Source organism: Cryptotermes secundus, unplaced genomic scaffold (genome assembly GCF_002891405.2).
Source record: "Cryptotermes secundus unplaced genomic scaffold, Csec_1.0 scaffold1734, whole genome shotgun sequence".
Classification (NCBI taxonomy): domain Eukaryota; kingdom Metazoa; phylum Arthropoda; class Insecta; order Blattodea; family Kalotermitidae; genus Cryptotermes; species Cryptotermes secundus.
In genome coordinates, this window is record NW_019727433.1 from 37,205 (window position 1) to 49,065 (window position 11,861).

The 11,861-nt window shown below is 40.5% G+C and overlaps 2 protein-coding genes across 2 annotated transcripts; both read right to left on the bottom strand.

The window, feature by feature from the left end:
* Nucleotides 1-2,890: 2,890 nt before the first annotated feature.
* Nucleotides 2,891-3,322, bottom strand: LOC111864818. Its single transcript, XM_023852349.1, has one exon. The coding sequence runs from the start codon at nt 3,320-3,322 to the stop codon at nt 2,891-2,893; it is 432 nt and encodes a 143-aa protein (XP_023708117.1).
* A 4,699-nt stretch (nt 3,323-8,021) lies between these two features.
* LOC111864822 (endothelial differentiation-related factor 1 homolog) lies at nt 8,022-11,849 on the bottom strand. Its single transcript, XM_023852357.2, has 5 exons — nt 11,652-11,849; nt 10,947-10,998; nt 9,377-9,537; nt 9,170-9,263; nt 8,022-8,602 (listed from the first exon to the last, which is right to left on the bottom strand). Exons 1-5 carry the CDS (start codon nt 11,721-11,723, stop codon nt 8,541-8,543), a joined length of 441 nt encoding a protein of 146 aa, XP_023708125.1. The 5' UTR covers nt 11,724-11,849; the 3' UTR covers nt 8,022-8,540.
* Nucleotides 11,850-11,861: the final 12 nt, after the last annotated feature.

Sequence of the window (11,861 nt, forward strand, 5' to 3'; positions counted from 1 at the left end):
TTGATCATTTCGGGACTCTTCTTTCAAAGCACAGCATGCTTCCACGCAGCAGTCAGCAGTCGTGGCACGAATTTCGCAGCCACCCTTTTCATTCCCAAATCTCCTGTCAAAATTCACTGAACTGAGCTCCAAGTCACTCCCGACAGCTCCACAATTTCTTCAATGGTCCGTCGTCGATCTTCCTTGATGATTTCACGAATTTTTTCAACATTTTCATGTGTTCGGGCCATGGAAGGACGACCAGAACGAAGTTTGTCATCAATTGACATTTCACCATTTTTGAAACGGGAAAGCCACTCAAACACTTGAGTTTTCCCCATAGCATCATCCTTGTATGCCGTTTTTAACATTTCAAGAGTTTCTGTTCCACTTTTTCCGAGCAAAAAGCAGAATTTCACCGCCGCACGCTGTTCACGAAAATCAGTCATTGCAAAAACGACGATCACACAAAACAGTTGTCACTATAAACTCTTCCAAAACTAGTCCTTACCTTCTGAAGCAACAGTAGTCGGCTTATCGACTCAGGAATGTTAGCTCTATGCGCTCATAGCGGCAAAACATGGTACTACAAAAGCTCTGCCCACAAAAAAATTAGTTCGGTTTCTTTTGGGTACCCCATTGTATTCATTCACACATTACACTTCTGTCCATTATGCAATCCATTTATTATCGCCCTCTCTTTCCACTACCTGTTTCAGCCATATATGGCCATCATCAGGTGTTCCTATTTGCTGAAACTGTTTCACTGTGTAGTATTTGCAACTTCACCTGTCACATGTAAATGTTATATCTCCCACTTAAAATAAACATAATCTATTAAAAATCATTAACAATCAAATCAAGCCTAATAAAATCTCAGTATTTCTATTTGGGGCTGTCGTCCTTTGTCCAATTGTGTTTGGATTCATCTTGCAGCGGCATGGATGTGGTATATATGTAGTTTCCAGTCGTGTTGGTGCAGTTATCATCTGCAATATGTAAAGAATATATTATTATTGTTCATTTGTTATATTTTGTTTTTCCTTTTTTTCCTATGCTAGTTTATTTCTTTATACTCATGTATGCCCGTTTGACTGTGTTGTTCACCCTGTCTGTTAGTAGAGTTGTTTTTGTTTCATGTACACCTGTATAGGCCTTATGAATATTCAGTGTGTATTACGACACCTGAAGATGGCCATTTATGGCCAAAACATGTTGTGTTAAGCGTTAAATGGTGAATAAACAATTGTTGCATTATTGACGGACTCTGGATACATAGACGTTTAATTAAAGATTTGCAACAGGATGCTGAAATACAGAATGCCTAATCCTACTTTTATAACATGACTGGGGGTGTGTGCGCTGCTATCTTGTGTAAAGCTTGTGCTATATTTTGAATATGAGGTTATGTGTAATTCATATGTAGGTTGTCTTTACTGATTCTATAAATGGGATACCTTTCCAAGGTATTCAAATGTTTTCCCATCCTTCCCATTGTTATAACATCCATAGTCACACATGGTTCCATATATATGTCCAGTGGTCAGTATGTGATTCAAATATCAGAGTTACTGTTGTTGTTTCTGATATCATGGATATGTTCCTTAAGGAAATAACATGTTTAATTTAAATGATCATACTAGGAACAACAGAAATAAGTAGATGGATTCTTATTACATATGTAGGTAAATAATAAATTGTACACCTAAAGGATGAAAATTTATTGCACAGATGGAGGGATCAGTCTACAGGGTAGGAGGGCAGAGCAGACCTGAAGGTGCAAACCTTGGCAGAATTGGTGATCACACCTTAAAATTATGGTTTTCTGGGACAATACCGTATAGTCCAGTATAGTCTGTTAGAATTGTCTTGGCACTCTCAGTGTAACTCTATTCCTGCCCATTGCATCAAGACACCATAGTAGACTTCCCCACTTTCTCAGCCACTGCATCATGGCAGTGCCAGCAGACTGTAGATTGGTACCAGCATTTTGGATGAACTAGCTACCTCCATCTTCAGGATAGAAGAATTAAGATGAATGCTAAAAACATTACATGCAGAAGGGGGGAATTACATAAAATAGGGATAAGCAATGGAAAGGTGGGGAACAAAGGATATTCACTGCCATGAAGACGTATAGGGAGTGGAGATACAGCTTGACTGTTCTTGGCCTTGGCACTAGCTGGAGTGGAGTGGATAGCTTCACACCCTGGCTGCTTTACCAACAGGTACCCATTTGATAGGAAGCTGGATTCACTGTCATCAGGACCTCAAATCCTGTATGATCATGTCTCCTTTTACTAGGGGTAACACTAAATGTTTTTTCTTCACAGTAACCATTTATTGGAACAAAATACATACAGATTATATTAAAGGTATTCCCTGCCAACGGCTATACACCTTTGCCATCGTTCCAGCAGTTTCCGTATTTGCACAGCAAACCATTCTTTGGGGGTATGCTGGCGTCACTGCTGGACAACTGCCTGAAGCTCGTCATTGGAGGTGAACATCTTACCCTGCATGACGTCTTTCATTGCATCGAATAGAGTGTAGTTGCTAGGGGAAAGATCGGGGTACCCTAGAGCATCCAGGGTGGCAATAGTCTGCTGATTGCCATGTAGGAGAAGAACGCTGTACCTCCATTTTCCATGGCAGCACAGTGAATTGCAGTACTGATCATTGTCGATGGTCATATTGGGGGCCAGCCAATCCAACAGAAGGATTCCCTCCTGATCCCAGAACACAATCGCCATTTGATTCTGGACAAATAGTCCGGTCGTGACTTCCTGGGAGGAGGGCTCCCAGCGTGCTTCCACTCCATGGACTGGTGTTTCTTTTCTGGAGTCTTGTGCCAGAACCATGACTTGTCGACGGTGACTAGATGCTCAAAGAACTCCACTGGATCCGTGCTTTACAGCTGCAGCAACTGTTGGCATGTCTGCACATCCTGCTTCTGCACAATGGTGAGAGAATGGGGCACCCATTGAGCACAGACCTTTTTCATCTTCAAGTCCTGATGGGTGATGGTGTGCAGTGTTCTGTGTGACAACCCTGTTACGTTCTCTAGTTGATCGAAAGTGATGAGCCTGTTCTCCAGTATCAAGTCGGACACATGCTGGGTACTGTCTGGTGTGAATGCTGTTGCTGGACACCCACTGCTTTTGCCTTTTTCTGCACAGTCCTTGCCATCTTTGAACTCTGCTATCCAGCGAAACACGGTTCTGCAACTTGGTGATGCTTCCCCACATATGGCTGCTAACCTTATGTGAATATGTGAAGCAGCCACTCCTTCCCTCCAGAGAAACCACACAGTCCACTGTTGCCCATGATTGTCTGCTTCCATGTTGTCTGAGCATTGTCCACAACTGCACCTGCACACCGCCATGAATGACGCAGCACTGTTCGACCTGTGCACAGTAGCAACTTCATCTCAGGCCATAGGCGGCACTATAGTATGTCTTCCCACATACACCGGCTCGCATTTGACACTGCTACTTTTCCAAGTTACAGAGGGAGTGTCAATCATTTTTGAACGACCTAAATATTATGCACTTCTGATTGCATGCAGATTAGTAATATACTGTCATGTGATTGACTATAGACAGGCTTTGGATTGATAATTGGATTTTTTTTGATCATAATTATAAGTAACTATAGTGCTATCACTAATTCACATACACTTTACAGTTCACTACAGCATGCATTAAGTCTTGTCAGTCTGCTATTTTCACTGGTTTGTCTGGTAACGGCTTCCAACACCATAGCTTCCTTAGCTTCTGTTTTCACGTTCTTACTGGCCGGTGACTGTCTCAGAACTGTGTTCCTATATGAAGGGGGACCCAAAAATAACCGGAACCGACCTGTTGCGCGTGCATGCTTTGTAGTTATGAGTTGTGCTGCTAGGTGGTGTTAGCTGGGGGTCTCCCGCGACTGTTAGTGAGCTGGCATCAGTCTGAGTTAAGTGGTTTGTCTGTGGTGCTCTGTTGTGTGTGTTCCTGTTTCAACCCTTTGGCGATTAGTGAGATGGCCGACCAGAAGGAACAAAGAGTGCGTGAAATTTTGCTTTCTGTTAGGGGAAGCTGCAGCCGAGACTGTTGGGATGCTTCGGCAAGCCTTTAATGATGATGCTTTGGGGAAATCACAGGTCTACAAGTGGTTTTCCCGTTTCAAATCTGGCAACATATCAACAGAAGACATGCCACACCCCGGGCTTCCTTCGACAGGAAGAAATGACGAAAACATTGCCAAAATCAAACGTGCAATTGATGAAGATCGTCGAAAGACCATTGACCAACTTTCTGAGGAAACGAACATCTCATGGAGCACGGTCCAGCGAATTTTAACCGAAGGTTTGCACATGAGACGGGTGTCTGCAAAATTTGTTCCTCGCTTGCTCGGAGATGACCAAAGAGAAAACCGCATGAATGTTTGCCGCGACTTGAAGAGTGAAGTGCAGAACGATCCAGAATTTCTTAAAAGAATTGTGACTGGCGATGAGTCTTGGTGCTACGGGTACGATCCAGAATCAAAGCAATCATCAAGCCAGTGGAAAACTCCAACTTCACCACGACCGAAGAAAGCGCGTCAAGTGCGATCCAATGTGAAAACAATGTTGATTTGTTTTTTTGATGTGAATGGCATTGTCCACAAAGAGTTCGTTCCGCCAGGACAAACAGTGAACCAACATTTTTACCTGGATGTGTTACGAAGATTACGAGAGAGTGTGCGACGAAAACGGTCCGAAATGTGGAGAAATGGGAACTGGTTGCTTCACCACGACAATGCTCCAGCCCACACAGCTTTGACGGTCCAACAGTTTTTGACAAGCAACAACATGGTGATTGTGCTTCATCCACCTTACTCACCCAACCTGGCTCTGTCGGACTTTTTTTTTTGTTTCCATGGATGAAGAGAAGTCTGAAATGAAAGCGATTCCATGATGTGGATGAAGTCAAAGAAAACACGCTAATTGCCAATCACTAATCTCACTAATCGCCAAAGGGTTGAAACAGGAACGCACACAACAGAGCACCACAGACAAACCACTTAACTCAGACTGACGCCAGCTCACTAAAAGTTGCGGGAGACCCCCAGCTAACACCACCTAGCAGCACAACTCGTAACTACAAAGCATGCGCATGCAACAGGTCGGTTCCGGTTATTTTTGGGTCCCCCCTCGTACAGTGGCTTACAACAATGGGGACTCCTCTGCCACCCGTGCCTCCACCAGGGGAGACTGTATGACAACCTTAAACAGGTCTGTCTCCAACTGCTAACTGCAGACTCACCATTCTTGACTGACTGACTTGTCCCATTGGTAGTCATGATATAGCCTCTGGACAGACCCAACAGAAAACACTGCTTCCCACAATTCCTCTATTACTGCATGATGTAGCTATTGGCGTGGACCCACATAGAACAATGTTCCCAGCAGTACTTCATTGGCTACATGGTGTAGCATGACATATTCCATCACTGTGTTACTGTTTAGTGACATAACCTAGTAACAAACATCTGACTAAACTATTCTGGCTTTAGCGGACATGCCACAATACCTATATGACTAGCAGATGTTATCCACAGCAACACTGTGCAGTGTTTGAAGCCACATTCAGGTTGCGTTACAGAAACATGCTAGTGGTACTTCATTGGTTACGTGGTGTAGCATGACATATTCAATTGCTGTGTTACTGTTTACTATGCTATAACGTAGTAATGATCATCTGATTAAACCGTTCTGGCTTTAGCTGCCATGCCACAATACATATATGACAAGCAAATGTTATCCACAGCAACACCGTGCATTCTTTAGAGCCGTTTCATACCACATTCATCTTTCATTACCAAAATATCCTTCACTCTCTCTGATGTAGGCAACACTGTACCATGCAAATATCTGACTTCAATACTTGTTGCAGTTAATATCGGTCCTAACCAAGAATTTTTCTTAGCTCACTGTGTGAGACCCTGATAAGTAATGGTGATTTGTACTTGACAATATTATGTCTTGTCTGTAACAGTTCACAGTTAGTCCCTCAGATTTTATGTTCACATATCATTCACAGACAGTAGGGACATAGCCTTTCTGTACCCATCTAGCTAGCTTGTAGCAGGAAGGATATATATTCATATCAGAGTTCTTGAGCTGTCTCTGAGGTTTTTTTTAGGGAAAGTGGCTGCTGTGCACGTATACTGCTCTATGGTCTGAAAGAAAGCATGCCTTGGTAATGTCTGTAGAGAGAATACAGAGGTCAGAGTAAATATTTTCTAGTAGGTATGCCATGCTATACTGAGTTACTTGACAGATTGTGCCAAGTTTCTTCTGACAGCAGAGCCAGAGCTGTAGGGCTTGGGAGTGGAGAGAAGTTTCTCCTTTTGTTTCTGTCCTTTGATTGCTAAAAGAATGGCAGGTCAAAAGAGCCAAAGTGCAAGATTTAGCCCACTCTATGGGCAGCATCAGGTCATATAAATGCCCACACAAGTAGTTAAGGTTAGGTAACAAGCTTAAATGAAGAAATCTTGGGATTAATTTCTGGGAAGAAATAATCACCCACTTTCTATTGATATGGCATGGACAACATAGAAAACGAAAAAATTAGGGTGAACACACAAGCAGCAGGGTATCTCATAAGCCTGCTTGAAAGGACACATACCCCACAGAAAACAAACTAGAGGTAGACACAAAGACAGGCAGCAAGGTGATTTAATAATGTTACACAAATTCTGAGAAGAACTGTAGAATTTAGCTGCTCAGAATCATCATCCTCCTCTTGTCATAACATGAATCTCTTTGTTAGTGAGATGCTACCTCACTGCATAATCTCTTGGGAGGCACAGGTGGATTCTTTCTCTGTTGAGTTTTTAATTTGGAGTGAAGCCATAATAAGGGGCATAAATATGAGAAAGTATCTCAGGTTAGATTAGTGGGTTGGTACGAAGAAGATCACATTTATCTTTAGCAGCAAAAACAATCACTCTTAGTACAGTACAGGTATCTCCCAGTGTATGAAGTTAATTCATTCCATTGAAACTATTCTTAAGGTAAATATTTGTAACTCAAAAGCGATATTCCAATTGCTTTATGTGTAAAAGTTGCCAGCTCATTCACAAGTCCCAGAAAGAGGTCCCCCAATATTTTTGAACCTGTTTTAATAAGTAAATAGGCATTAAAATAAGGACAGTATGACTTGTTTATGATATTGTTGCAAATAAAACTATATTATTTTATTCACATTTATTTTCTCATAGCTGATGCAGTGCAACAATGCAGCTTTGTTATCACATGAACAAAGCCTTCCATTCGCACATCTTTGTGGCTATAAAAGAAATATACACTTCATGCTGGTGGCATGGTAGTGGCAGTACATGATATTAATTTACTGGTGGTTCTACCAGTTCTGCCTTTGCAAAAAAAAAAAAAACTTTTACAAATTTAAGTTGTTCCTTGTAGTGAAAACACATACAAATTATGCTTCTTTGTAGTGGAAAATGCATAAAATGAGGGCACATGTCCTGTCGTGATTCAGTGGTAGACCCACGTTTCAGGGTAATGTCAGTGAAGTTCTACTGATGGCATGGCACCACATTCTAGTATTCTTCATGGTCAGTGTTGTAGGAACTTCAGATTCAATAGTCATTCACCATAACCATGCATAAACTCAAATGGCAAATGGGCAACTGGAATATGTACCTCGTTTAAATGGGGTTTGGATTCATTACAGTAATATAGCAGTGCATTCCAACTAGCTACGAGAAGTTATTTAAATAATTCAAATGTCATAATTGTCATTTCACACTGTAAACTGAGGTCACAAGCAGATATAATAGGTTCCTCCAAAAACTTGGTACTTACCTATCAAAGTACGTCACATTCCGAAAACAGTGATTTTCATAGTCACCACTGTGAGCTCAAATCTCACACATTATATGCTGTTTCCACTTTAACTGGACTAGATAAAACTCTTTTGTGTTCTTAATTTATAGGCTCTTGTATTATGAATTGCCTTTATGAAATATGGTGAAAAGGAAAATACATAATTCACTTCTGTTAAGAAACCATTTCCATATAATTTGAACACAGAAATCTGACATACATGGACACATTACCAGTATCTACATGAAGTAATCTTTACAGTGTGTTAAAACTGGAAAAAAAAAAACACCCGAACAAAAATATTTAAAACAACAAAACCCACACAGAAATTCATGAAACAATGAGCCTTATACTCCCTGCAATATCCTATTGTCTTCAAAGCTCCCAAATAACATGACTATTAATAGTCTTCATTGCAAAACACAGGCATGGAAATTAAATAACATTTTATTTTTAACTGCTTCAAAAATGCACACACCCTAGAACATTATAAAGGTTGCTCAGTTTATGCAGTGAAAATGGCGCTGACACCAAACAAAAAGGCTTCCCCACATGCAGAATGTACCACAGCAGCGTACTTAAGATCACAAAAAATTCGGACTTTCATCTCAAGAGATTGTACTGTGATTCCAGTATATATCTTTTGAAGGACAGAGTGCAACAGAGTTTCTTGCCCCCAGGGACAGGTTTACTTCTTGGTCCCAGGGGGCGGAGCCGGTCTGCCCCGCTCCTTGCCACGTAGTTTTATTCCTGTGGAACAGAAATAGCAAACTACATTTCTTCAAATTATATTTATATGAAAACAGGTGATATTCCTGGACACTTACAAAGACAAAATGAAAAATCCAAGCAATAGGTTGAAGGTTTAGAGAAGTGAAAAGGTAAGGTAAAGCTATCCCTGTTAACAGGCTATGGAGCCCATAGGGTTATGAGATACCAAGGCTCCCACATTTTCTAGACAATCAGCTCACAGACGGTGGTGAGGTTGTCAGCATTATGTGCTGGCTGCCATTTACTCCCAGGCAGGTTCCTGGTATTTGTTTCTATGAGAGGCTGAGTCAACCCCAGTGCCATAGTGTGGCTGGCTGGATTAGTTAGGCCAATTGAAGTATCCAGTGACCTCATTAGGAATCGAACCTCCAACCTTCCAGTTTATAGTATAGTGCATCAACCATTTGAGGAAAACAAGAGATGGAATTAACAAACAAAATTTTTAGAGGTCTTCAGAATTCAAAATCTGTTAAGAAAGACAGAATAAAAAGATAAAGGCTTGGGCATATCAAGAGACAGACAAGGATACTCAGAAGGGCCACTTACCAATAACTTTTTCTATCTTCCCAATAACAACCTGATTGGGAATTCCCCGTCCAGCCTCATAATCATTGATGACCTGTGGTTTTTCGTTTACTTTCTGTGAATACATAAACACACTCTTGTTATTATGGAGATACTTCTTTTAAAACACTCCTAGAGACAGTTTTAACTTATAACACAAGTTTTCTACAAATCAAAATCATGCCCTACAGTTGCAAGCTCCTTCTGACTCCATCCTTTTGCTTGACGTCCCTGCTGAATCAACCTTCCAAGATCCAATGGAATTTTATCATGTTTCAGTTCTTCGGTCTCACGATCCAACTTGGCTGTGTTCTTTGTTGTCACATGCTGTTTGTTTGTGGCAGCTCCCCCTGGAAAATAATCTCATGTATTCCCTACTGTCAACATACTGCCATATACCTTGTTACTGACATACCTCCTTCATTTCAACTGCTATCCTGTGTCCAATATTTTGAAATAATACATGACCAGACTGCTCAAACCAGGTCATGTCAACTACCATAGTTCTAATTTTGGTGCTGTGCCCACTGTGGTTGGTGTATCTGTTCATTTGCCGGGCCTAAAATTGTTGCAAACCTATCAACATACATATTGGAAAGTTGTCTTCCTGGCCATAACACTGTGCAGTTCAGAGACACCCAACATTTCAGACAAACACACCACCTCCAAAGCGTAAGCCAAACAAGAAACCACAAAAAGCAGCAGCAAGACCAGCTTGCTGCTTTTTTGTGTGGCTTACTCTTTGACCCTGATGATGGGGGTGGGGAGGAAATGTCCTTCCGAACCTTTGGGATCTCTCTGAACTCATCATTACAACCCAGAGAACTATATTTTTCATAGTCAATACCATGAGAACATCAAACATATTTTGAAAGATGAATTATACATAAACTATGTTGTTGCTCTCTTGACTATGAGACCTCTTCTGACAAAAAAACATATTCACATTATGAGAACTATTACAGGTGTTTATCATTCTGTGTAGCTGTATCATAATACATAAACAATTAGCTTCTAATGCAAAACTGTCAACAGATTTAGATGTCAGATTGTAAACAAGCATTACTATAGACCTACAGCAATCTTGTAGTACATATTATAGTAAGACCTTACTAATTTGGACTCCCTGGGAGTGAACCCATGTCCAAATTATTAAACATCTGAATTAGAGAAGTGGTACCAAAAATATGTTCAGGGAAGTTACAAAATGGACTTCACATATCTTTTTAGGCAATATATCTTTATTTTGAAACTTAGATTGCACCTCATAAAATAAATTTACTTGTCATAAAATGTAAGTTTCGCCATCAGTCTTAAAAACGTTTTAGGTAGCAGCAATGTGATCATCAAGGTCTTAATGCACAAAAAAAAAAGTATGAATTATTTTAAATTTGAAATTAATGTGAGGTTTTGCTGTATTTGGATTACAACCTAATCAGTTGTAAAAGGACTGAACAAAAATAATTAAACTCAATGTGATCAAGTTCAAAGTTAAGTGGCATGCATATTGGGAAATGTCAACATGCTCAATGAAATGCTCAGATATTACAATGCAATTATATTTTTCATGAGATTACCTCTATAAAAAAACTGGCACTACCTGATTAAATATGATACATTGCCATTATTACATCACCCTCAGATGGTGACAAATGTTTGCAAAGTGTTACACAATGGCTGTGCAACAACAATTAAACATTGTGACACACAACTGAAGATTGCATTCAACTGCCATTGGTCTTAAGATGAATCCGCTTACATTTTGACTGAGTGTCCACCGCAACACCCTGCCGACGTGCTGCATTGATAGCCTGAAGTAAAATATGCAAAATGAGGTGAATGCACTGGCAATATTACAAATATATACACTTTCAAACTGTACTTTAAATAATTTAGGAGCTGGGACAGCTCAGTCAGTATAGCAACTGGCTAAAGGCTGGAGGAGTTGGAGTTGGAGTCCCAGTGAGGCAAGAATTTTCACTTCTCCATGTTGTCCAGTCCCACCCTGAGGTCCACCCAACCTCCTATACAATGGGTACCTGGGGCGTGAAACTGACCACTCTCCTCCAACTAGTGCCGGGGTCTATAAAATGTGGATCTATACATCCATTCCACATACAACTTCATAGCGTAATGCTTAATAAGTTAAGCACAGGGACAACTTTAACTTACCTCTTACTTTATATTTGTACAACTACTGCCAGATAACATATTTCGTTAACCACAAAATTCGGATTAACTCATGAAAAAATACTTTTCGGTGAATACTAAAATCGTGCCGAATCAGTAAAACCATGAACCATTCGCTCATAAATGTACTTCAATCACTGAACAACATTTCTAGGATGCTTTTGTATTTGTATGACTTGTTCCACATCCTACAGTCATTCTGACTTACTTTGAATCTACGGAATGTAATGTATGTATGTATGCAGCACATTACAGGTTAAGCCAGGCAACATACCTGTTCAGACTTCATCGCTGACGCCTTTGGAGCTTTCTTTCTAAGAATTGTTACAGTTTCCCAATCAGCCATTTCCAGCTTATTGATATGCTACGTAATAATTATTTATGCCTTAAATATTCAGTTTTCGCCAACACACCCATCCAAAATAAAGCACGACTACTTGCTTCTACGCGATGCGTTCAAAAAGCTCTATTGAGCGTCAATGGT

Excerpts from the sequence above, each read along its gene's own strand:
- LOC111864822 (XM_023852357.2), bottom strand. The coding sequence starts at position 11,723 with ATGGCTGATTGGGAAACTGTAACAATTCTTAGAAAGAAAGCTCCAAAG. Across the intron at positions 10,999-11,651 it reads CAGCGATGAAGTCTGAACAG|GCTATCAATGCAGCACGTCG; the intron begins GTATGTTGCCTG and ends ATTTTACTTCAG. Across the intron at positions 8,603-9,169 it reads GAAGATAGAAAAAGTTATTG|GAATAAAACTACGTGGCAAG; the intron begins GTAAGTGGCCCT and ends TCTGTTCCACAG.
- LOC111864818 (XM_023852349.1), bottom strand. The coding sequence starts at position 3,322 with ATGGAAGCAGACAATCATGGGCAACAGTGGACTGTGTGGTTTCTCTGG.